The sequence below is a fragment of the Aspergillus sclerotioniger genome (assembly GCF_003184525.1).
Source record: "Aspergillus sclerotioniger CBS 115572 chromosome Unknown BO94scaffold_17, whole genome shotgun sequence".
NCBI lineage: Eukaryota > Fungi > Ascomycota > Eurotiomycetes > Eurotiales > Aspergillaceae > Aspergillus > Aspergillus sclerotioniger.
In genome coordinates this window covers 120,995-144,091 of record NW_020291007.1, presented here as the reverse complement: position 1 = coordinate 144,091, position 23,097 = coordinate 120,995, and the positions used below count along the sequence as shown (strand labels likewise).

Genomic DNA, 23,097 nt, shown 5'->3' with positions numbered 1-23,097 from the left:
GCTCTTCTCCTACTACTACTACTCTCCCCCTCTCCCTCTCCCATTCCCTCTCTACCTACTCTCACTACGCTTCCTCCCATACAATTCTCTCTCCCATACAAAAAAGTACTGCATATACCGCACTGGTGGGTTCCCTAATAAACATTCCGCTTCTCAGCATTGCCTTTACAACACCAACCCATTTCTTTTTTCCTCTCTCAACACTTTTGTCTTCCTTTTCAAATGCTTCTTTCGATCATCTGTTTCCCTTGAATTTCTCTCATCCTGGTTGCGCGACCTCGCTGTCGCGCTTCTGCCACGGCAATTCTATAGTTCCAGTCATAGTGAGCTGACCCAAGCTGTCTTCTCCTCCACAGGTCGAATTTGCCGACCTCAAATCCTCAATTTTCGTGTTCTTTCTGCGTGGATCATCCGGTAAGTTACTTTTTTGCGCGCCTTTTCCCTTGTGGTGTCATTTGACTTGCGACCGCGATCTCACTTGTTTGGGTGCGCGCAAACCACGGATTATCCGCACCTCTGACCACCACTTTCACTGCGCACTCCGTCGCATCACTCCCTGTGCTCTCTAATTCCCATGTCATTGTCGCCATCATGTTTTTTATCACTTGATGTGTTAACTGCATCACTTCCTGCTCCGGTCATGGACCTTTGGGTCCGAATCAATCAAGCCAATGTCTGGGTTTACTAACGAATCAATAGAGAACACTTAAACAAAATGCCTAAGGAGAAGACTACCACCCGCAAGACCAAGGCTCGCACCACTGAGCGCAGAAAGAAGGGTGTGTATACTTGCCTCCAAGCCCCAAGACTTTGGCTGACCCATGTCTCAGACCCCAACGCCCCCAAGCGTGGTCTTTCTGCTTACATGTTCTTCGCCAACGAGAACCGCGAGAAGGTTCGCGAGGAAAACCCCGGCATTTCCTTCGGTAAGACAGGCGACTTGAAATCTGTTGGTGATCCTAGATGTCTAACTTCCTTGTAGGCCAGGTCGGTAAGATGCTCGGAGAGAAGTGGAAGGCCCTGAGCGATGGGGACCGTCGCCCCTACGAGGAGAAGGCTGCTGCCGATAAGAAGCGCTATGAAGATGAGAAGGCCAGCTACAATGTAAGTTGACATTGCTATCCTCCGTTGCCGACCGATACTAATCGATCTAAAACAGGCTGCTGCCGAGGAAGACGAGGAGTCATCCTAGATGTTCCCCTCATCTTCATAGGTCTTGTGTGTCTGGCCAATTGGCGTTTTTCGTGTCGTTTATTCCGCTGATTGTCTGGCTTGTAATTGACGCTTCTTATATTTTCTCTTTATCTACTCAAATGGCTTCTGGTATGGGATGACGGCGGTTAACCTCTTGCTTTTCTGTTCATGAAGGATTCTCAATGGGAAATGTTTACTGTACGGAATGGCGGGCTTTATTACGAAATTGACTTGAATTGAGGTGCCCGGCGTGAGTTACAACGACGGGAGAACCTTGTTTGAGTACCTATGGTGAAATTTGCAATGGAAGCTGCAGAAGTGATATTAGGTGAGCACAAAGTCTGCTGTATACTAGCCTAATCAACCGCATCCTTGTCCTCAGTCTTTCATGGGTTCCACCTTTGCTGTTTCGTAGCTTGCTCCGGCCCCGTGGTTGCTTCCGTTTCTCTGGGAAGGATCTGTTGCAGAAGTTGGCCCAAGCTCCCCGGGGTGACGCGGGGCGACGACAGCTTGTTTAATGTTTACGTGTCGGACGCGTCGGGTTTCCGATATCTCCGGCTGCGGCCTTGGTGCCTGAGGCCACTGGTCCGGCGATTCGCGGTCCGAGAGTGTGCCTAAACACGGTTGATAACCCAATTGCAGGAGGTAACGTCCACATGTCGTCCCAAGGATGGGTGGATTAGAGGGGAAGCATTACACCTAGACATCTCATCTGTATACCTACCCAAAGCAACAGTCAAACAGTTTCCATGCATTAGAGCACCCGTACAACTCAGAGGACACCAAGTCCTCCATGTGTGAGGGTCCGCATCCGCCATCGATTATGGAGGCTAAATACATAGTCGTTTGACTATAGCTACGAATTGGGTATTGGGATGTTTGGCAAATTAGTCAAGGATTTTGTACGACTGAGCGACCGGCCTAAATTTCAGGAAGCATTTGTGGTGCGGAAGCCAGCATCAGACACCGTTGCCAACGGTGAAGTGCATCACTCACTGCTAGCGACATGCTTGGCCCTATCATGCCCTATCTACCTGTGTGTACATTAGGGGCACAATCTTGGCGACACGAGCCAGGTTGGGTTGCTGCGCAGTGGACTGTGAGCGATTGACTCCTCCATCTGCCAAAGTACTTATATACCTTATCCCTTACAACCAGGTTGAGATATGCTGTCTTGTCCAAAGGGACAGGAAAAGTCATCGTCATCGGTATCTGTTGACGGTTGGTGTGATAAGATAAGATAACGATTGCTACTGTGTGCTATTTTCAAGCTTGCTGGAACATAGTAGGTAGGTACCCCTTGGTCTATAAATTTCGGGTAGATACGGGGACAGCTCCACGTCAGCTACCTAGATTATCTAGACATGGTCTGACTTGGGCTGAAGTGTTTGCAAGTGTGGGGGCAGAATGGAGTCGGGATCGAAGTGTGTCGATGACCTTTGGAGATCTTGCTGAGACTGTCCAGTCTAAGCAGACAGATAGGTGGTGTTTGAGACGCCAACCAGCTCTGCTCGGGTCCAACGTGGTTGCTGTTTCTATCTGATTGAATCGCAAGGACGACGCTATGAATTGCTCCGAAATCATCCGGGGATGTAACGTGCGGCAAAGGTAGGCATGATTCACTAGTGATTCACCGGCGCTACTACTCTTGTTGGATTTAGAAGCTTCGGGCCTTTTTGGGGAGAGTTTCCAGGGGCTCGGTCCAGATATATAATGCCCGTGATTAGCTCCACATGGCTGTTTGCTGTCCGACAACCCGACCGTTAGTGCTGAACCTGAAGAGAGCCGGGTTGTGCTGGCCTGATTGTGAGTTCGGCTTCCTCGAATAAGCCATGGGCAGACTCCTGTCCAGTTCAGGTCGAAGGGTGCAACGATCCACCTCGTCGAATTCCGTTTCCATACTCCGTGGCCCAAGTACGGGTTTTGAAGACACTGGTTAACGTATAGAAGCCCGTATGACATGAGAAAGCTTAACTGCTAATAAGCGAGGACTGCCAAGTTGAAGAAAGGTGAATTGGGCTCTCGTCCATTGCCCATCAACAAGTACGGTCGATTCTTGCAGTGGCGGAGTCTCGTGACTGGGCTGGTGTATACTAATCGATTAAAGTTTGGGGGAAGTCCCAGCTGGAATGTCACCCCTGCTAGTAGACAGTACCGATAGTACCTACCTACCTAAGACCCGGGGGCACCGGGGACGGGCTCGGTCGTACGATTCGCATCTCAGGTGAGACAAGAAATGTTCTCGGTCTGCCATGGATTTTCTCCTCTTGCCTCTTGCTCCTCTTCTCTCCTCCTAGTGTCTTGTCCATCAGCAGCCCAGAGCCCGATGTACGACCTGCAGGAGTGTCACCGAGGGCGATGGATGGACCGACTGACTGACCGGCCGCGGGGTTGCACTTTGGCCGGGCATCCTGGCCATCACCGCTCACTCCCACCATGCAATTCCACCGCCCATTATTGGCCTTTTGGCTTCTCCCGCATGAACACGTCAACGGCCCCAAGGCAGTTAGAGGATGGGGAGAGGCATCTGGCTCCATTGCCGTGGCTGTCCGGCTGTCAGAGAGCCGCATTTCCTGCTGCCCTTTCGGGCGATTGACTACGAGATCCCTGCCCCACTTGCGGATGATTCTGGTTCTGCATTCTTTTGTGTGCGGATGATCTCGACCCTCTTGCTCCCTTTGACTTTGACTCTCTGGGTGGCCTCTTTAAGACCCTTCTGCTTCTGCTTCAGACCCGCTGGGCGAGACTCGGATTCTGCTGTGCTCTGCGTCCGTTGCCTGGTGAGACTCCAATCACCATGCACCCCGGGGTTGATCCCGCCGATAAGAGGTCCCTTTCTGACTCCGTTGTTGCAGTCTACTGAGTTGTCTTCCTTTGCCCCTCCCCGGCTCCTGGCTGGCCCTATCCCCTGTCTTCCTATTTTATGCATACTCCCGTAGGGTCGTCCATATAATTGCACGTCCGCCACTGCCATCGGGGTGCTTGCTTGTACCGTTCTTCCACCTTGGCCCTACACCTAGAGAGCTCTATAAACTTTCTTCCCACCCCCGGTGCCATCTCTCTGCTCAAAATACCCAAATCCCACATACATGCATGGCACGCTATAGGTGACCTCCACCATGGCCTTATACGACTCTTACAAGACCGCGGAGGCCGTGGCTGAAGGCTTTCGCTATTTCCGCGAACCTCTGCAAGAATATAACACGGAAATCACCCGCCTCGTTGCCCAGCTCTATTCGATCAGCGTCTCTCTCAAAGGCCTGGAGGATCTTACAAGACACCGAGCCTATCAACATAATTTACCGGCCATTCAACTTGATCTGGATTTGCTTCGGGCTAGCTTGAGGTATACGCTCGAGGACGTGCTTGACTTCTTCGATGATCTGGAGACACGAAGAGGAGACAGCAGCGGAGTATACAAGCAAGTCTGGCTTGGACTTTGTTCTCACTTCAACGCGGAATCCCACGAGTCATTATCCACTCGACTAGCCAAGTACAACTCCTTTTTGGGTGATTTGAACCGCATAATGAAGGGGTGTGTGAGCTCTATCCCATCTTTTTTCTAGTAAGGTCGTGGGTCGACTAACTCCTAGGATCAATATAGTGAGTATCATGATACTCGCCTAATGTCTTCGCTCCGCAACACTATCCAAGGACTTTTGTACCATCAGGATAGCCGACTTGCACCGCGTCTGGGCTCTCTGTCATTGAGCTCGCCATCCTCCAGCAGCAGCAGTAGCAGCAATGCTGATCCAGGGAGTCCTGTGAGTGACCGTAGGCCTCGCAGCCGCAGGTCGTACGAGCGAGCACGGCCTGTTCATTCCTCACCCCAGTCGCCTACATCGACTTCATCAGGCACGTTCTCTGACATTCCGCCCTCTGCTCCCGATGCCCCGGACTCCCCTACCACTAGCACAACCGCCACCAGCCAGTCAGTGGACTCAACCCTTGCCAGCGACCACTGGGCCAGACGAGTATTTCTGGACGAGCATCCAATGACGCCAATCCCTTATGTCGGTGAAAGGTAGATATCCCTGCAAATCGAGATGGTGACAATGTATAACTAATCTTCGTCCAGCTCTAAATGCCTCGGAGAACTGAGAGAAGGCGTCAATGTCAAATCCTGGCTTCACGGCCAGGGCTTCGAGGAGCTGTTCCAACTGTAAGTTCTTGGGATACTGGCATGAGTCACAGAGTTGACTGTTTTTGCAGAGCTTTCAGTAGTGACGAGACAGATCTTCGTGTATGCTTTTACATACGAGACGATGACCATCGCGTGCGGATCGTGTGCAAATCCCGGCGGTCTCGATCCAGTGATTACTATTGCCTGCCTTTGAACCTGCTTGAGATTGTCCGCGTTGGCTCCTGCTTGCAAATTTGTCGACGGCGTCGCGGGGGTTCTGAACTCGTTTTGTGGGCCAACCTCAAGTTTAGCACTATTGAGCGTATGTCAAGGTGTATATTGAGCTCAGCTACGTAAGGCTAATGTGTTACAGAGATGGTGATATTTTTCTGCACATTCTTGGCTCTACGATCGCAGGACTCCGGTCGGCCTGTGGAACGCATTCGCGATTACGAGCTTGACGAGGAGGAGGAGCTGTTTGGAGGGTAAGAAACGCACATGGAATTCCACAGACGGAAACTGACCCTTTAGACAAATTGTCGACGATGACTTCCTCCACGCCTTGCGCGTGTACCGAGACAACGTGTCTGGAGCTGTCCGACTGCAAGCCTCTGTCCACAAAGGAGAGATGAAACGGTAAGATGGACGATAATTTGCAGACTATCTTTACTAATTGGGCAGCTTCCACAGGATGCCTGTTTGGACTGCCTTTATAACGGATTACATCGCCTCCAAAGGCTGGATTCGCCGACTGAATCCCAAAACGGTGGTCCTGCGCGACCTCCGTCGAGTTATCTTTACATTTCCAAATTACAACCCACCACAAACACCCAAAGGAGAACATATCTTAATGTTCAAGAATCGTTCTGGTATGGTCAGCCTCCGCTCTTCGATACATCTTGCTAACTAGGATCAGACGCCCAGGGTTTCATGGACACGATTTCCGAATTGTCTCATATGTAAAATGACAAATGATTAGGGATGCTGACAATATCCAGCGTTTTTTGTATTAGTTGCGGCAAGGCGCAGGGAACAGTCCTACCTCGCCCCAGTATCAATAGTGTTTACGATGAATGTGTTACGAATTATGATGAAACGAGCCACATGATGACGGTTGATATCTGATGTTTTGGATGGAAGCTACGTTCGCTGCACATATAGCTGGTTCTACCCGGGCAATTGTACCCTTCGTCCACTGGTGGACGAAATTGCGTGCATCATTCATTCCAAAACAAATAAACTCATTAGTATAATATATCATCAGGGGTATCTCGCGTCATAACAAAACCAGAAAAAAAAGGAAACGCGCCCTTAGCCACTACCTTCTGCCAGAACATTCACATCCCCGAGACCGGCAAGAAACATCTCCGCGCGTCTTTTAGCCCGCAATTCATCGACCTTCTTCCTCCGTTCGTCTCTCAGCCGCTCACGCTCCGCCCGTCTCTCCCGCCTGGCATCTCGCTCTCGCTGCGTTTCGTCCCGCGCATTCAGCAACTCCTCCATCTGCTGCTTTCGCACCTTCTCATCCTTTGAGAAAGCATAGAACCCCGTTCCCCGATTCCGCACTTCCGCATCAGCATCATAATGCATCTCCTCCGGCGGCGTCGGCGACCGATCCCGCCGCGCAGCCAGATACGACATCTGCGACGCAACCGCCGCGTCTGGATTAAACGCCTCCGACTGCACTGTCTCGCCGTAGATCAGGTTCTCCGGACGCGCCGGACGCCACCGCTCAGTATTTCCCCGTGGGTCCTCCTGCTCCTTCAGTGCCGCCGCCCGCGCAGCCTCGGATCGAGTGCCGCGCCGCGACCGTCCCAGTTCATCCTCGTAGGAGATGATCGACGCATTATCATCATCCCCTTCCCCTTCCTCTTCATCTTCATCTTCGCCCCCTGACTTTCTCCACTTTTGATCAAAATCCACCAACCCTTCCTTCTCCCTCCGCCGCAATCGCGCGAGATACGCATCCTGCGGTCCAGACCCTCCCTCCTCATCACTATCTCCCGCCAGATAAAGCCCCCGCTTCAAGTCATCGTACATCCGCACCTTCTCCTCCATCCGCCGCTTGGACCGGTGCAGCGTGGCGGCGTCCACAGCTCCGATGTCCTCCGTGCGCTGGTGCTTCTGCTGAAAGGCGGTGTTGCCATTATCGCGAAGATCAGCGGCAGCGCGTTTCTGCGCGCCTTTATTGGGGCGGCTGAAGAGGTCGGATTTGGGGGCTTTGGAGGGTCGGGGACGGCCGGCGCCGCGGGTTGAGTCGTCTTTGGAGATGAGGGAGGTGAGGGTACTGGTGAAGGCGAGGGTGGAAGCGGAGGGGAGGTCGGATTGGGATGACTTTTTGTTTCGGGGTTGGCCGTAGAGGGACGGGTTAGACATGGTGGGTGTCTTCGTGCGTAGTTGTGATAAAGCTAGTATGGGTGCAGGTGAGTTGGAACGAGGATCATAGAATCGGAGCCGATATAGGACGATGACTAAGCCTTTCGAGCTTGGCCCCGCGCACCCCTCCTCTTTTGCTTCTCTCTTCTATCGAGTCAATTGTCTCCTGTTTGTCAAGCTTAGCTTTCTACTTGCTCAAATCCAATTGACCATGTCTGCCCCTATCTACCTCGGTATCATCGGTGAGTTCCCTCCTAAACCCCTACAGCACTCCCCACCCATTCATCCACCCATGCAAGAATCGTCACCACTCCAACTACATTACAACTACAACGAAGAATCACCTCCTCCAACAAGCAATCAGAGAACTAACACCTCCCAGGCGTCGGCGGCGTCGGTACCGCCTTCCTCAACCAACTCTCTCGCCTCCCCAATGCCCCCAAGCTAATCCTCCTCGCGCGGTCCACCCAAACCCTCCTCTCCCCAACTCCCACCTACACTCCCAGCATCCCCGCCGCAGAATGGAAGACCGCCAGCGCGACCCCCTCCCTTACCAAATCCGGCGCCCTCTCTGCCGAAGAAATCGCCAACTATCTCTCCTCCGCCCCGGGTCGCTCCATCCTCGTCGACAACACCAGTGACCCCTCCCTCGCCGCCTCCTACCCGGTCTTTCTCCGCGCCGGCATCTCCATCGTCACCCCCAACAAGAAGGGTTTCTCGTCCGACCTCTCCCTCTGGAAGGACATCTTCGCCTCCGCCGCCCAGGGTAACGCCCTCGTCTACCACGAGAGTACCGTTGGCGCCGGTCTCCCCGTCATCTCCACGCTCCGGGATCTGGTTGCCACCGGTGACGAGGTCACCCGCATTGAGGGTGTGTTCTCGGGTACCCTGTCGTTCCTGTTCAACACCTTTGCGCCAGTTGGTGGTGCCGGGGCCGGTAGGAAGTGGAGCGAGGTTGTGGCCGAGGCAAAGGAGCTGGGATACACCGAGCCCGACCCGAGAGATGATCTGAACGGAATGGATGTTGCTCGGAAGTTGACCATTCTGGCGCGTATTGCTGGTCTGGAGGTGCAGGCGCCCGATGCGTTCCCCGTTGAGTCGTTGATTCCCAAGGAGTTGCAGAGCTTGGATTCGTCCTCGGAGGGCGCCAAGACGTTCATGGAGCGGTTGGGTGAGTTTGATGCCCAGATGACGGAGATTAAGGAGGGTGCGGAGAAGGAGGGTAAGGTTGTGCGGTATGTGGGTAGTGTGGACGTTGGCAAGAAGGAGGTCCGCGTTGGACTGCAGAAGTTCGACAAGGACAGTGCCATTGCTGGATTGAAGGGCAGTGATAACATCATCAGCTTCTACACTAAGCGCTACGGAAGCAACCCGCTTATTGTGCAGGGTGCTGGTGCCGGTGGTGACGTGACTGCTATGGGTGTCACGGCGGATCTGATCAAGGTTATCCAGAGACTGCAGTAGGGATTTACCTACTTGCCTATAGACTCGCTGAATTGGCGAGCAAAGCTCTAGAATATGATAAAAAATATAGACAACGGAAAATTATGAACGCATGCATACACACACATGCAGTACTACTATATATCCCATTCCATTCCATTCCTTATCTATGATAAAATCATGGTATAAAGCAGCAGGGAATAATCTCTACCCCCGCAAAAACGCCTTAACCGCCTCCCCCCATACTGGCCCTCGCTTGTACCGATGGATTTCAGGTACATTACCCTCCTTTAACCCGTCAATGGCCGCTGCTAGGTCCTCGCCGAGTCCTTCGTCCTTGATTTCTTGAATGGGGTAGGTGTATGTGTGGAAGGTGAAGATTAGGGCTTTGGTCTTTGGTAGCCGGTGGAGGGTTTGGCGTTCGCAGCGGAGACGGGTCTGTGTTTGGGGTTTGGTTAGTATATTTGAGGTGGTTTTGGTTTAGGGCGAGAGTGAGGGTGTGGAGGGAGGTTGGGGTATATATAAAGGAAATAGAGAAGTAAAAATAGAAGGGGAAGAAGAACTAAGAGCAAGAAAAGAACGAATCCAAGAGAAAAAAAATGAGCAAAGAAACAGAACAGAACATACCATTTCCCCATCCACCTCCTCGACACCCATAACCTCCTCCTTCTTCCCCTCATCCCCATGCACGCCCCCGAAAGCCGCAAACAGCGATGTCCCCTCCGTTGTAACACTCCAGTTCACTCTCTGTACGACCTTCCCTACCTCCAATCGGGCAAAGAATCGATCCATGCTTTTCTCCAATTTCTCCTTGTACCGTGGCACGGGATCATGGATGGTCGAGAGTCTCTTCCCGAGTTTCTCGCGCGTGTCGAACCCGGCTGGGTAGAAGGTCGTGTATGCTTCTAGTGTGTATTTCACGCCTTCGGCTTCGGGTGCTTTTTCAGAGGGGGATGGAGGGGTATTGGTGGTGGAAGGATCAGGAAGTAAGACGAGAAAGTCCTCGTCGACGAAGGTGCCTAGCGTAGTGAGGATTTCTCGTCCTGTGCCGGGGTGGGGGAGGGGGATTCGTTGGTTGGTGGTTTTGTTGTAGAGGGTCTTGCTCGATGTGTTTGGTTCGGAGTCTTCGAGGGTGAACATGCTTGGGTATCTGGTGGGGAGGTATACGCCTACTATGAACTCGTAGAGCTCGGTTATGGCGGCGAAGACGGGACTTCCTTTTTTTTGTCCTTCGGGGATTACGCCCACGACGACGGTGGGGTGTTGGGCTAGGAGGCTTTGGCGGAGGGCGAGCCGCTCTTTGTAAGTTTTGTCCATGGGGATTAGGTGGGAGATGTCGGTTGTTGTTAGGGCTGGGTGTTTCTGTTAGTGGGTGGTTTGGAGGTGGGAGATATGAGGGGTATACCCATGCTAAGGTGGTATTTGGGCTTGAAGGGACGGTATTTGGTTGGCTCGGTGGTTTCCCAGTTGAAGGATGGGAGGGGGGTGATTGGGGGGTAGGTGTCTTGGTTCTGGGTCTCATGTTTGAGGGATTGGGGTGGAGGTGAGGGTGTGGATAGCTGTGCATGTTGTTAGTTGGTGATTGTTGGTAGAGGGTAGATAGAAGTACTTGATTCCATCGTGCAAACAGCCAGAGGGCGACGACGAGAAAGACCACCACTACTGGGTTTTGCTGGATGTGGAGGATCCAGGCGTCTATGTTTATCGCCATGTTATGATGGCTTGAGTCGGTATGAATGGTGGAAAGTGAATGAGGAGTCTCACGGCAGGAGTTGTACCTTACTTATATCTCAGTTATCAGTGTATACATCCCAGCGTATCGCAGGCCGCGATTGGTTGGCATGTCCGCCCAACGCCGATTGCATGAATCACCGACTCGGCATCAAGTCGAGTGCTGCTTGAGGGAAGAGGTTGCCAATTTGGAGATAGCAGAGAGATGCTGCGGGGTGATCCCCGCACGAGAAAGCTTCCTGCCGGCCTGACCGGTGATGATCTCCGATTTTCTGATATGAAGCGGACCTCGCTAGTGGACTGTTGCAAAGAACGGTGTGCTTATTGCTGATAAGATAGTGACTTGGCGATAGCTGTATCTTTGAGTCACTCACAGTATCCCCGGGCTTACCCTGCTATAAAAACTTAACAGACGGTGTATAGATAGGGAAAGCTCTGACAATGATGAACAGATAGAAAGCTTTCCGCGATGATGATGTCATATTAAGAGCAGCCATAGGAGTCATGTCACAGACAGGCCTATGACGAATGAGAAACCGATTGTACCATTGAAGATTCATTAACATCAACGAGACCGCGAGCATGAGAATATACCACCTGCAAATCATTGACTGCTTTTCGGTTGCCTTCACGTTATAGAGTATGTATTCGACTTATCGGTTGGGCCTGTCCTCGTTAAAGCAAGGGGTCTGGTTGTATGCTTATCTGTGATGAGATTTAAGCAAGATCAGCGCATCGAACTCAATGTGGGATGGAACTTGAAGTTGCTGAACCGATTCATATTCATTGTTCAAGAAGACCGCACTCGATGAGGTTCTCTTCGGCCTCGTAGCAATATAATTTGTTGGTAGCTTGTAACAGAAGATCGAAGACAGATACAGGCTTCTGATATGAAGTTAGCACCTGTGATTAGCATCGGATTGGTGAGATCTTGGTAAAATTGAGTGGGAGAGTAGTGGGGAAATGGGTGAGAAGAACGAAAGACAGTAGGAGAGAAGACATGCAAGGAGACTGGCTAAACTAACCTTTATCAATCAATTAGAGTACCACATCATTTTCAATCAATGGTACTCCAGCCTTGAACAAACTTGATTCCTATATTTGTTAGAGGAGTACATTCCCATTTCGAAAACTGTTTCGCAAAACCACCGCATTGCTTCTCAGCGATTCTCTATCTTGTACCAACTGTATGATTGATTAATAGTCGGGGAACAAGCTGCAATTCAAACCCATTCTTGGACCGCTCCATATAGTCATAGGAGAAAAAGTTTCAACAACAATTATATGGGTTAATCATAGCATAACATGAGCAATGTGTAACCCTATCAGTAGGGGTCAAGTAATCTAGTCAAATAGACAACAGGTATCTCCAGCATAAACGCTTCACAAACAACAAAAGTATCAGCCGTTAAATAGCCCGCAAAGGCAGTATATATACAGGGGTATTAATATGCTAAAAATCACACTCACGCCTCAACAGCATGCACCCAAGCATCAAAGCATAAAGTCGATCAGCACTCACCAGGAGGCCCGACACCAACAGCCGAAAGCAATATCACCCACCCATAACCCCAGCCGGACACGTAGAAATATCCATCTTAGTATACCACTCCATCTATCCGGATAGATCAACTCAATCACCACCAGTCGTATCCACTCCCACTCCAACAACCATCCTCCTCTTAAACTCCTCCACCTCCACCTTCTTTTCTTCCCTCCCACTACCCCCACCACCCAATCCCACTAACACCCTAGGCTGACCATCCGGCCGCTCATTCAAACTCGGTGCTCGGGGTCGTTGCTTTCCGCGTGCTCGACCCCCCATGACCGGGAACTCATACGTCACCATCCGCCACACATACAGACATATATCGAAGATGAGAAGCGCCGCCCAGGGAAATATACACACGATACCGAGGAATATCTGCCCACAATTGACGTATGTTAGCTTCTGGCCGCATGCAGGAGGTCGGGGAAGGGTGGGGAACGGACGAAGATGCGCACAACCCAGGTTTCGATGTAGGTGAGGTCGGCGGGGAGGAGGGAGTACCACGCCATAGTGAGGTTGGCTAACCTGGTTGGTGGGTTCGTATATAAGCGGTAGTATAGGTATGGAGGTATTTAGGTGTTAGGTTAATCGGTCGGTGTCGGAAGCATCGGTGTGGCGGTCAGAGGCGGTCCGGTATCCCTGCAGGATGAAAGGACGAGGAAGGGGTATCTTGCACGACGATCGAAGGATTGTTCAGGATCAAGGAAAGGTGGTGGTGTGTTGTGCTGGCAGGAGGGATCGTAGATATACTGTGCACGCTGGCAGGCCGGCTGGGTCTCCGGAGATCCGGTGGTAAAGCGGGCAAGGCAGGCAAGGCAGGCAGTGGTGTGATGCAAGCTGGTTTATGAGCGGGAGACCGTCATTCAGGTGCGGAGAAGAGAGAAACGACAGGCCGCGGCATCCCCGGGGGCGTAGAGAACCTGGACAGACCCGGTAAACGGGGAGACTCCTGGGAATTGATGATCGCCGGCCGACTTGGCGAGGGGACGAGCTCGGCCCTTTCGGGTAATTGGCTAGCTTCCTCGGCGGGCCTCTCACACACTAATTACTACGATCCATATATACTTTGTAAAAAGCCATGTCCGGTGCTCTAATCAAATCCAGTTCATACGCTTATATGCAATCTATGTACAGCGATTTCAATCAAAATAGTCGTAGGCACATGTCTTCCGTACTCCACCCAAATCCCATCCCAATTCTATGCACAATCGTTATCGCTATAAATCACAATCATCTAGCGTGCCATCCGGTAGTGTTCGTAAGAGGTGAAGCCGGGGTCGTCCTGCTCTACAGGTCCATAACCCCTCGTCCGCCACCGGTCCAACGGCGTCACCGTCTCATTCACCGCCGGGCCTTGCGCATGATTGAGCAGCCCTGTTTCGCTCTCATTCCGCTGATGGTAGATTCCGCCTCCCATCGGGGCCGGCACGCGGAAGGCCGGGTGGATGTGATCGTTCGCCGTCGGGTCGTACGGGTCATGCGGCTTCAAGCCGGACAGCGACGGCAGCGACGGGGCCGGAGACGACGCCCGCGAGGAGGTTGGCGACCACTCGCCCAGCGCACTGTGCGGTGTCTGCGAGCGTTCGGTCATCAGATCGTCGGGCCGGCCGTAGATCCCACCACCGAACTCGTCCCGGAAATCAGGACGGTCCTTGTAGTATGAGAAATCGAGATGGTTCTCCGGGACCACTTCGAACGGTGCCGAGGACCCTGCATTGTCCATCATGGACTTACCCGGTTGCGAAGACGACATGGTATCCATGGCGATGTCCGAGTAATCGCCTTCACCCTCGAAGGTCCCCAGCCGTCCGCGGTAGATAGCCTTCAATGCCTCCGCTGCCTTGGCATGCACCATCGGCGTAATTAGCGGTTTATAGAGAGCCGGGTGGCCGAATTTGGAGTTGAGCCGTTCTGAGGCCTTCTTGTTTGGCTTGCTGACCGCCAGGGCCTCGGCATCCGTCAGGTTTGCGCGGTTGTAGTACGTGATGTCGGCGTCGAACTTTCTCATGCAGTAGAACTTGAAGGCTAGCATCAGGAAGGGGGGAGGGACCACGCAATAAACCATGTTCCACGTGCCCTTGGCCGTGGCAACAAACGCAATGACTATGTTGGAAAGGATCATGGCGAAAACCATGCGGTTGAACAAAACCCGCCAAAACTGACCCCCGGACTCTGTCTTGGTCACGAAGACATATAGCAACATGTACTTCTTCATCATCGCATCCAGGCCAAAATACAAGGCGGTGACTGGGAGAACGATCGGCTGCAAGGTCGCGAAGCAAAGAGCCACAGTTGCATAGAACAGGAAGTAGTTATAGTAACTGGCATATTCAAAAGACGGCGGGGCCGTCCACTCAATAGCCTGGCGAGGCGTGGGCGAGAGAAAAGTCTTGGAGAACCAGACCCAAAAAACCGTGATCATTTGAACCAAGTCGATAGTGGCTCCCAAGTTCCGCTGCAGCAAATAGGTCACCCAAAATGGCGATACCTGACACAGGGCGCTTACAACTTTCGTATAGAAGGCCCCATCCCTGAGCGCTTGCCAGGCGTTTTCATCTTTGTTTTCTGCATCGATAACGGCGGAGACAAAGGTCCACGCTGCAGAGAACAAAGAGAAAACGATCAGGTTGTTGAAAACGAAGAACGAGTAGAGTTTGCTGAGAACATGGCGCTCTCGGGAGGTCTTAGTGACGTCGCCGGCCCGGATCGCCAGCCGACGGAAGAGGATAGGCAGAATGATATAGACGAGAGAGGTCACGGCTGGGGACAAGATACCCTGGACAGCAGCCCAGATGTAAGGACTATTATTAAGCGATGTCTGGAAAGCCGGCCAGACCAGGCCCAGATTGGACAAATTGGACAAGAAGATCGCAATCAAGCCGTTGGGTACGACATACACCAGCGTGAGGAGCGTCACCCAGATGGCACTAAGAAATTGCTTCCATTTGCGGGCAGACTTCGACAACGGGAGGTTTTCCCAGATGAGGTCGTCCGGCCGTGGTGCCAGAACAATTGTTGTTCCTTCCGGGTGTTTTTTACGCGCGGTATACGCAACGGCATGGGCATGCTCAATCATATCCCAACTGACGAAGCCAAAGGGCATGGCATTCCGCCTGTCAATGGATGCCCGAACGTGCTTGATCTCTTCTTCCAGCCTTCTGATCTTGTCCGTCAAATAATCAATGGCATCCACGTTGCCACCTGAGTGTTCGTCTCTTTCCTTTCGGGGAGGGCGCATGGTCGGACGTTTCGCGGGAAGCCGATCCGGACGCCTGAGGTACTTGGCCAGGACGGCTTCGAGTTCGCGCACCGTTTCGTCGTGTTCCTTGATCAGGCGGGGTAGTCCCTTGACGTTGCGGCCGATAGAAGCTCGTGGGACGGCAGCAGTCGGATTCACCTCATCCGTCAGACGTAAAACGCCTTCGTCCGATCGAGCGGCTGGGGGCATATCGGTGATCTACCAGCGTACGTGTCAGTACATGTATTAAGACTCCACATTGGCTTCACCGATTAATATACCATTAAAGTCCTCGCATGAAGACTGCGCTGATATTCGGGGCTTTCAAAGTACTTCCTCCGTAGCTTCAACACACCCTGGTAATTCCTCCAGAGAAAGAAAGCAACAATTATATCGAATGCCCAGGCGCAGAAGACTTGACCCCAAATGGCGTCGGTGGTGACGTAGAGCGGGGTCATCGTAGCGAATGCCCCGAATTGTGAAACCGTATCTCCCGTGCTCTGTGTGAGATTGAGTGGGATCATGACGCCGCAACCGATCACGCTCAGAATGATAAAGATGTTCCGACACATTTTGGTGAAGCGGATGAACATGGTCGCATCGAGGCCTACGCAATCGACCAGGGCGGGTTCCTTGGTACGCAGGACAGGCTTGAGCCAGGCGAAGAATCCCCTTCCCACCGGGGGCGGGGTGTGTTTGTGATCGGCATGTTTGACCTTGGGCGCATAGACAACCGAGTGACGAGGGCGGAAGAGGGAGAACAGTAAGGCGAGGAGGATCGAGAAGCCTGCGGAGGTGGCTAAGGAAGCCCAGATGGCGTTGACTTGGAACTGTTGAGTATCTTAGCTGACTGTCGGAGACTGAAAATGGCGGGTGGACATACGGCAGATTGAAAGGGATTCGAGATGAGTTTGAGGAACTGCTCCGTGGGATCATCGCGCTGCTGGAGAGCGCTAGGATGCATGTCGGGCGAGGCGAGGCGGCATGGAGGGAGGAGAAGGAGGAAGCGCGAGAAACAATGAGAGGACAAAACCACCGGCGGGAAACCGAAGAAAACGAGTGTAAACCCGATCCAGATAAACGAAAGGATGGCCGCGGAAGAAGAAGAACGATGATGGAGAAGCAGAGAGAGCCGAGTGGGTTTTGTTGGAGGCGGGTCTGGAACCCACGACAACAAGGTTGGACTTTGGAGTGGCCGTTGCCCATCATTCCTCTGGGGATCAATGGCCGCCGCCTTTACGTACCGGGGGTACGTATCAGGCATTTAGGCCGGATTGACAGGCAGGCTCCGGGGCTCGGGGTGCATGCACCATGCACAATCCATCGTCGCTGGTGCCATTGGCCCTAGCATCGACGGGGAAAGCCGATCTATGTACGATGTAACTCTGATCCATCGGTTGTCATGGTGCCCTGCGTGACTCTATCCACCTCGTCCTTTTGATCTCTTTCAGGCCACCCATGCTCGTTCTTCCCGCACGCTTTGATGACCAGTGACAGCCGGGCGTGCCAGCAGTGACCGCCTCAGAAACAGACGCCCAGCGCTTCAGTAACAAAAAAAAGCCAAAATCATAGGAGCCCTGATCCACTCGAGCACGCTGGTTGGTTCAAGCCCCATCCTCGACCGGCTGCTATTTTGGTGGGCCAATCTGGTCCCGCCATTGTGAATATCTTCTGATCTCCTTCGGACTAGTGCCGAGATTCTGAGACACCACCACACGCGGTGGAGTACTAAATTTCGGGGCATCCGCTGACTTTATTGGCCACAACTTCTGGCACCCTCCTCCGGATACCGTACCTGACCATACCAGTGTGGCTGACCAGCACTCAGTGTGGCACTGGATCCGATCCATGATGGAGGACAAGACTGCCTCAATCCCATTGGGCACATCAGAAGTCATGGCGGGAAGAGACTGCGGTACCCCATGATACACGACTCCCAGCTGATGTGGCTTCAGGTGGCAAGGACTACCTATCTGATCTCTCGGATTATGTAACCCAGAGCGGTTGCATGGCTATCTCACCACTATTGCCAATAGTGAGGATCCATCTTCCACGGTCAGAATTAAGGGGCAGGGCCAAGGGATTGGGAGGAGGCAGGGCCACTGACACGACCAGGATTCAGGGTCCAGTGACGGTATAACTCATCAATGGAGCACGTACGGAGTACCACACGCAACTAGTGGTCAGCAGTTAGCAAAGGTCTTGCGAAGGATTGTATTGGTGCAGTGACGAGCCGTAGACCTGATATACACCGGCTAGCTCCCATCTCACTGGTTGGACTCGATGGCGATCATGGACCCGAACTCGCAGATTTGCATTAATGATTCTATTAATACTCCGTACTTCCTACTGTTCGGGACTTCGGGTAGGTTGAGGTCCCGAGACATACTCCAACACTTAGTAAACCTACGTACGGGCCGTAGCCCGTAGGGGCACTACAGATCAATGAAGTCATCGCTCGGCAGCGTTGCCGAAAAGTTCACAACTCCCGCACAAGTTGGTACAGCAGACATTACTTTATTTCGTCCTCAAGACTACATACATCATCACCTTCTCGCAACTCCGTTCGACCCAAACCCAGCACCCCCAAACAGGCAGTAAATTGCCTCCGATCATTGCTCCAGGTTACGGTTAAACCAACAACTTATTTTGCCGTTCATAGATTGCTTATTTTATGTACTGGTATCTGGTTTCGTCATATTCCGAAGACACATTTCATCAGGTAAACGTCAAGACCTTTACAGCTGGCCAGCAGTGTTGAAGTCCGCCAGGGCCTCCTGGACACGCTTGGTCATGGTCTTCTCACCCTCACGAACCCAGACGCGGGGGTCGAAGAACTTCTTGTTGGGCTTGTCCTCACCGTCGGGGTTGCCGACAGAGGTCAGGAGGTAGTCCTTCTTGTTGAGCATGTAGTCACGGATACCGGCCATGTAGGCGAACTGCATGTCGGTGTCCAAGTTGACCTTGACGACACCGTAGCTGATGGCCTCCTTGTACTCCTCCTTGGAGGAACCAGAACCACCGTGGAAGACGAAGAAGACGGGCTTGTCCTGGGAGGACTTGGTCTGCTCCTTGACGTAGGCCTGGTGCTTCTGGAGGAGCTCGGGGTGGAGACGGACGTTGCCGGGCTTGTAAACACCATGCACATTACCGAAACCAGCGGCAATGGAGAAGTAGGGGCTGATAGCGGCGAGGGCGTTGTGGATGGCCAAAATGTCCTCGGGCTGGGTGTACAAGGAGTTGTTGTCAACATCCTCGTTGTTGACACCGTCCTCCTCACCACCGGTGATACCGATTTCCTAAAGAGAGTCAGTCTTCCGTCTGTCCGTCTAGTAAGAGATCAAAGCATACCATCTCAAGCCACTGCTTCATGGGGGCAGCACGCTGGAGGTACTTGGCGGTAGTCTGGATGTTGTAGTCGACGGGCTCCTCGGAAAGGTCAATCATGTGGCTGGAAAAGAGGGGCTCGCCGTGGAGCTTGAAGTAGCGCTCATCCTCATCGAGGAGACCATCGAGCCAGGGAAGGAGCTTCTTGGCGCAGTGGTCAGTGTGGAGGACGACGGGAACACCGTAGGTGGGAGCAATGCTGCGGATGTAGTGGGCAGCGGCAATACCACCGGCAATGGAAGCCTTCTGGCCGTCGTTGCTGACACCCTGGAGTGAATCATTAGCTCTGTTCTTGGAGAAGACCCCTATATGAGGTTCCAAAACCCACCTTGCCAGCGAAGTAGGCAGCACCACCCTGGGACACCTGGAGGACAATGGGGCAGTTCTGGTCGCGGGCAGCCTCAAGACAAGCGACAACGGTGGAGGAGGAGGTCACGTTCTATACGATGGAAGCTGTCAGTCATTTGATCCGGGGTGGTTGAGGGGCTATGAGACTTACAATGGCGGGGATGGCAAAGCCCTTCTCCTTGGCGTACTCGAAGAGACGGAGGACGTCATCACCGACGATGACACCGGACTTGCGGGAGAGCTGCTCGAGGACACCCATTGTGATTGTTATTGAAGACTAAGAGGAGGGAAGTGATGAGTAATTAATTGGTTGATGGAGAGAGAGGAAGAAAGGACGACAGAGAGGAGCGAGACAGAGGAACCAAATAAATTCTGCACCAGAGGACTAAAAGCTTTACCGAGCGACGAATACGGAGCTGGACATTTAAATGACGAGCACGGGCAAGGAGGGGCAGCGTATGACTAGGAGCAGAAGGAGGGGGGAACTTGGGACATGGAGGGGCAAGTGGTGCTCGAAGGACTCACCGGGTGGTGGGGAATGATGTGTTCAGTATGAAATCAGTGACCGGTTGGGGTTCCACGGAGAGGGGAAGATAGTGGTCGTGATGGTGATGATGATGCTGTGGAAGATAGAAGAAGAGGAGAAAGTCGAAGGGGAAAAAGATCAATTGAGGATGCCGTACCGATCTTAAGTCTACTTACTGTGTACATCACCGGACGAATCCCGTCCGAGGCTACGACGATGATGCTTCCATCTTGTTCCCTTCCCTGCTGCAATGGTGGGGTTCGATCGGAGCCCGCAATGACGCTGTTGGTGGCCTCAGGCTAGAGGCCTCCCGGGAATCCCCGCTCCCATCACATGACATCATTCGGTTACCTTCCCTTCGGTCCGACTTGTGTCTAACTATTTGGATGAGCTATGAGTCTGATTGCAGCTGCTGGTCTGCTGCGAGTATGGATGCAATATCCTTCCAGGTCCCAGGAAGCAACTCGCAGTGCCTGTTCTGTCCTTAGGGTTTACATAGTACGTAGTAGATAGATGCTGGTGGCACCTCATCCACCTCGCCGTGGGCTGTTGTCAACCGGTTGGTTGCACTGGACAACCAGCTCGGCTACTGGGCCCTGCTGGCTCCTTCCTCCGAAAACATTGACCCATTTCTCTCCGTGTTTCTTTCGTGCTTCATTCAGGGCCGGAGAAATCAGCAGGGGTTTTTCCTCCGTTCTCGTTACTGGGCATTCCAACCATTTCGCTGCCTTTCTGCCGGTCACGGCCTAGACTGTCCTTCCCCGGTCCAGCTGATCTGAAAATAAGGTAAGAGGGGTGCTGTTCCGCCGATATGTGGAGCCCTTGGGCAACCCCGGGTTGGGGATGCCCTCAACCATGTAGTATCCCGGGCCTAAAATCGGATCCCCATCGGCGAAGACGCTCAACGTGCATGTCTCGTACGGCTGGCTAGCTGGACAGACCTACATACCTAGTACTCGGGCCCAGGACCTTCAGAAACCACGCGTCGAAAGTAACCAGCCGGGGTGCCCACAAGTAGTCAGTATCCACTTTACGGAGTACTCGGAGCGCAAACGCCAGAACTCTTGATTGGAGGGATAACTGCTGTCACATACTAATACACGTAAATATCAATGCAAATGGGTAACAAAATTATTACAAAAAGCTGGCTTTTAAGATTTCAGGCCTGAGTCCCGTTCACTTGCGGTGAGTGCGCTCCAACGAGCATGCTGAACTGACCTCCCCCTGAGGCAGACACTAGCTTCTTTCCATTGACGTGCTTGTTTTGGAGCAGTGTCGGTCGTTCGATCTCATCCTCGTCGCGGTGACCAGCCTGGCGCTGTACGTTGAAACCCCAGCTATACGCCTGGCCGTCTTTGGTGATGGCAAACGAATGGTCACTGGAGGCTGTTGCGAAGACAACCTCCTCCTTGATATCAGTAAGGGGGGTTGGCATCGTTAGGATACGGGGTCGCCCGTGCTCATCATGCACGAGCTCATCTGACGGCATATCCTCGAGCGAAATGCCAAGGGCCTTGTTATCCACACGTCCCCAGGATAGGCATTTCCCGTCTTCTGTAACAGCCACGCTGTGGTCCTTTCCACCGCAGATAGAAACGATTTTGCTTTGCTTCCGGAAAGACTTGACTTCCGTCGGGTAGAGGACCACGGCATCGCTTTGTCCCGCACTCATGGGGACGGCTGTCTGACCGAAGTTGTTGGAACCCCAAGCATGCACCCGGCCGTTCTTGCGGATGGCGAAGGAATGATAAGAACCGGTACCGATGCTCACGACGTCCGATGGGAGGGCACATTGCCCGGGGATGAGACTTTCGAGCTTGCCATGCAGACGTCCTGAAATTCTCCGTCCAAGCTGGTTTTGTTCCTCGCAGCCCCAGGTCAAAACAGCGCCCTTGGCGGTCAAAGCCAGGACGTGTTGCGCACCAGACGCAAGCTGCGTCACCTTCTCAAGACCGGGGATCAGAACTGGCTGCCTTTGGATCTTCGTTTCGGGGGAAAACCCAATCACACCGTTGCTTCCCTATGAGATGTCAGCTAAAAGAGACAACTATCTAGAAACATTTGTGACATGACTTACTCTGAAAGTGCCCCAACCATAGACCCGTCCCTCCTGGGTAAGAGCGAAAGTGGCACTATCTGTCGCAATGACCTGCGTGAAGACAGTGCCCTCAGGGAAGAGAGCAGGGTCCACGGCGGTAGGAGTGGCCTCCTTCATGTTGAGGTCGACTTCATCATCATCAGAGTCCGAATCCGACTCACCCTCCTTACCCTCACCTTTGGCAGCATCCGCATTCTCAGCCTTGCGCTCCTCCTTTGTATCCCTACCGAGTGTACCCTCATCGTTCACTCCCCACGTAAGAATCTTATTATCGTGTGTAAGAGCAGCCGAATGAACACCCCCAATAGCCAACTGCACGACACCGACCGTCTCGGCCGACAGCTTCGGGTTCAACACCGGCCCAGGAATCTCCGATTTCTTTGTCGCATCACCCAGACCCAATTCACCGTAGCAGTTTGTACCAAAAACATAGACATCGAGTTTCTGCGTAGGCGGGAGGTTGATAATAGCCAGAGCTTCTACCACAAAACAAAAAACTGCATTAGCACGGCATTCTCCGAAGTTTAGAGCGCGCAAAACAAATCAAAACAAATCAACTCAAATTCCACAACAGCAGTGAACACTCACCCTTCTGCTTCTTTGTAACGCGCGCCTGGGCCGCTGGCGCAGCCCCTGACGTCGTCTCCTCCACTGAATCCGTAGCCTTCCGCTTTCTCGAAGCCTGAGCCGGCTTCGTGCTCGCGGCGTCAGTCTTATTCGTGATCTTCTTCTTTTCGACGGTGTCTGAGGGACTCTCAACCCTGCGCTTCGAGGTGGCTGCGCGTTTGGGGGGCATTGTGGTTCTTGTTTATTCACTAAAGCACGGTAAAAGCTAAGAGGAAATGTTAATTCTGATGAAAGGTACGGCGAGAGATGTGAAAGGTGAAGCTATACCTAGCTAAACAAATAGACAGGTAGGTCAATTTGTATGTGGATGTGAATATTATGCGACAAGAGTAGGGTGGTGGTGGCTGGGTTGTGTGTGTTAATAAATAATAAAGGAAAAAACAACAATAAATAAATCATTAAATGATGGTAGGAAGGGATGTTCCGTTGGAACAGAGCGTTGTGCGCTCCAATCAGG

At 52.6% G+C, this 23,097-nt stretch overlaps 11 protein-coding genes across 11 annotated transcripts; 3 read left to right on the top strand and 8 right to left on the bottom strand.

Annotated features, from left to right (window-relative positions):
- The first annotated feature begins 698 nt into the window (after nt 1-698).
- On the top strand, nt 699-1,523 carry nhp6 (high-mobility group nucleosome-binding protein). The gene is made up of 4 exons (XM_025611933.1): nt 699-779; nt 831-926; nt 983-1,104; nt 1,160-1,523. Exons 1-4 carry the CDS (start codon nt 716-718, stop codon nt 1,190-1,192), a joined length of 315 nt encoding a protein of 104 aa, XP_025466441.1. The 5' UTR covers nt 699-715; the 3' UTR covers nt 1,193-1,523.
- A 751-nt stretch (nt 1,524-2,274) lies between these two features.
- Nucleotides 2,275-3,259, bottom strand: BO94DRAFT_101377 (uncharacterized protein). Its single transcript, XM_025605455.1, has one exon. It carries the CDS (start codon nt 3,154-3,156, stop codon nt 2,536-2,538), a length of 621 nt encoding a protein of 206 aa, XP_025466440.1. The 5' UTR covers nt 3,157-3,259; the 3' UTR covers nt 2,275-2,535.
- A 964-nt stretch (nt 3,260-4,223) lies between these two features.
- BO94DRAFT_101548 (uncharacterized protein) lies at nt 4,224-6,338 on the top strand. Its single transcript, XM_025605457.1, has 8 exons — nt 4,224-4,729; nt 4,799-5,218; nt 5,273-5,356; nt 5,407-5,639; nt 5,691-5,802; nt 5,849-5,953; nt 5,999-6,186; nt 6,234-6,338. Exons 1-8 carry the CDS (start codon nt 4,314-4,316, stop codon nt 6,278-6,280), a joined length of 1,605 nt encoding a protein of 534 aa, XP_025466439.1. The 5' UTR covers nt 4,224-4,313; the 3' UTR covers nt 6,281-6,338.
- A 191-nt stretch (nt 6,339-6,529) lies between these two features.
- Nucleotides 6,530-7,749, bottom strand: BO94DRAFT_536068 (CCDC174 family protein). The gene has a single exon (XM_025611932.1). It carries the CDS (start codon nt 7,691-7,693, stop codon nt 6,629-6,631), a length of 1,065 nt encoding a protein of 354 aa, XP_025466438.1. The 5' UTR covers nt 7,694-7,749; the 3' UTR covers nt 6,530-6,628.
- Nucleotides 7,750-7,904: 155 nt separating this feature from the next.
- BO94DRAFT_518583 (homoserine dehydrogenase) lies at nt 7,905-9,157 on the top strand (the record flags this gene model as incomplete). The annotated part of the gene is made up of 2 exons (XM_025610039.1): nt 7,905-7,935; nt 8,076-9,157. 2 exons carry the CDS (start codon nt 7,905-7,907, stop codon nt 9,155-9,157), a joined length of 1,113 nt encoding a protein of 370 aa, XP_025466437.1.
- Nucleotides 9,158-9,259: 102 nt separating this feature from the next.
- Nucleotides 9,260-10,875, bottom strand: BO94DRAFT_536067 (heme-dependent oxidative N-demethylase family protein). Its single transcript, XM_025611931.1, has 4 exons — nt 10,746-10,875; nt 10,542-10,695; nt 9,764-10,488; nt 9,260-9,574 (listed from the first exon to the last, which is right to left on the bottom strand). The coding sequence occupies exons 1-4, from the start codon at nt 10,845-10,847 to the stop codon at nt 9,344-9,346; spliced, it is 1,212 nt and encodes a 403-aa protein (XP_025466436.1). The 5' UTR covers nt 10,848-10,875; the 3' UTR covers nt 9,260-9,343.
- Nucleotides 10,876-11,150: 275 nt separating this feature from the next.
- BO94DRAFT_101510 (uncharacterized protein) lies at nt 11,151-11,566 on the bottom strand. Its single transcript, XM_025605456.1, has one exon. The coding sequence runs from the start codon at nt 11,473-11,475 to the stop codon at nt 11,263-11,265; it is 213 nt and encodes a 70-aa protein (XP_025466435.1). The 5' UTR covers nt 11,476-11,566; the 3' UTR covers nt 11,151-11,262.
- Nucleotides 11,567-12,165: 599 nt separating this feature from the next.
- BO94DRAFT_536066 (uncharacterized protein) lies at nt 12,166-13,354 on the bottom strand. Its single transcript, XM_025611930.1, has 2 exons — nt 12,860-13,354; nt 12,166-12,791 (listed from the first exon to the last, which is right to left on the bottom strand). The coding sequence occupies exons 1-2, from the start codon at nt 12,923-12,925 to the stop codon at nt 12,501-12,503; spliced, it is 357 nt and encodes a 118-aa protein (XP_025466434.1). The 5' UTR covers nt 12,926-13,354; the 3' UTR covers nt 12,166-12,500.
- A 296-nt stretch (nt 13,355-13,650) lies between these two features.
- Nucleotides 13,651-16,618, bottom strand: BO94DRAFT_468088 (putative DUF221 domain protein; the record flags this gene model as incomplete). The annotated part of the gene is made up of 3 exons (XM_025608233.1): nt 13,651-15,873; nt 15,936-16,484; nt 16,538-16,618. The coding sequence occupies 3 exons, from the start codon at nt 16,616-16,618 to the stop codon at nt 13,651-13,653; spliced, it is 2,853 nt and encodes a 950-aa protein (XP_025466433.1).
- Nucleotides 16,619-18,103: 1,485 nt separating this feature from the next.
- On the bottom strand, nt 18,104-20,117 carry BO94DRAFT_536063 (fructose-bisphosphate aldolase FBA1). The gene is made up of 4 exons (XM_025611929.1): nt 19,541-20,117; nt 19,370-19,480; nt 19,006-19,308; nt 18,104-18,953 (listed from the first exon to the last, which is right to left on the bottom strand). Exons 1-4 carry the CDS (start codon nt 19,646-19,648, stop codon nt 18,393-18,395), a joined length of 1,083 nt encoding a protein of 360 aa, XP_025466432.1. The 5' UTR covers nt 19,649-20,117; the 3' UTR covers nt 18,104-18,392.
- Nucleotides 20,118-20,956: 839 nt separating this feature from the next.
- BO94DRAFT_536062 (RCC1 domain-containing protein) lies at nt 20,957-23,048 on the bottom strand. The gene is made up of 4 exons (XM_025611928.1): nt 22,908-23,048; nt 22,602-22,845; nt 21,993-22,492; nt 20,957-21,935 (listed from the first exon to the last, which is right to left on the bottom strand). The coding sequence occupies exons 2-4, from the start codon at nt 22,807-22,809 to the stop codon at nt 21,075-21,077; spliced, it is 1,569 nt and encodes a 522-aa protein (XP_025466431.1). The 5' UTR covers nt 22,810-22,845; nt 22,908-23,048; the 3' UTR covers nt 20,957-21,074.
- Nucleotides 23,049-23,097: the final 49 nt, after the last annotated feature.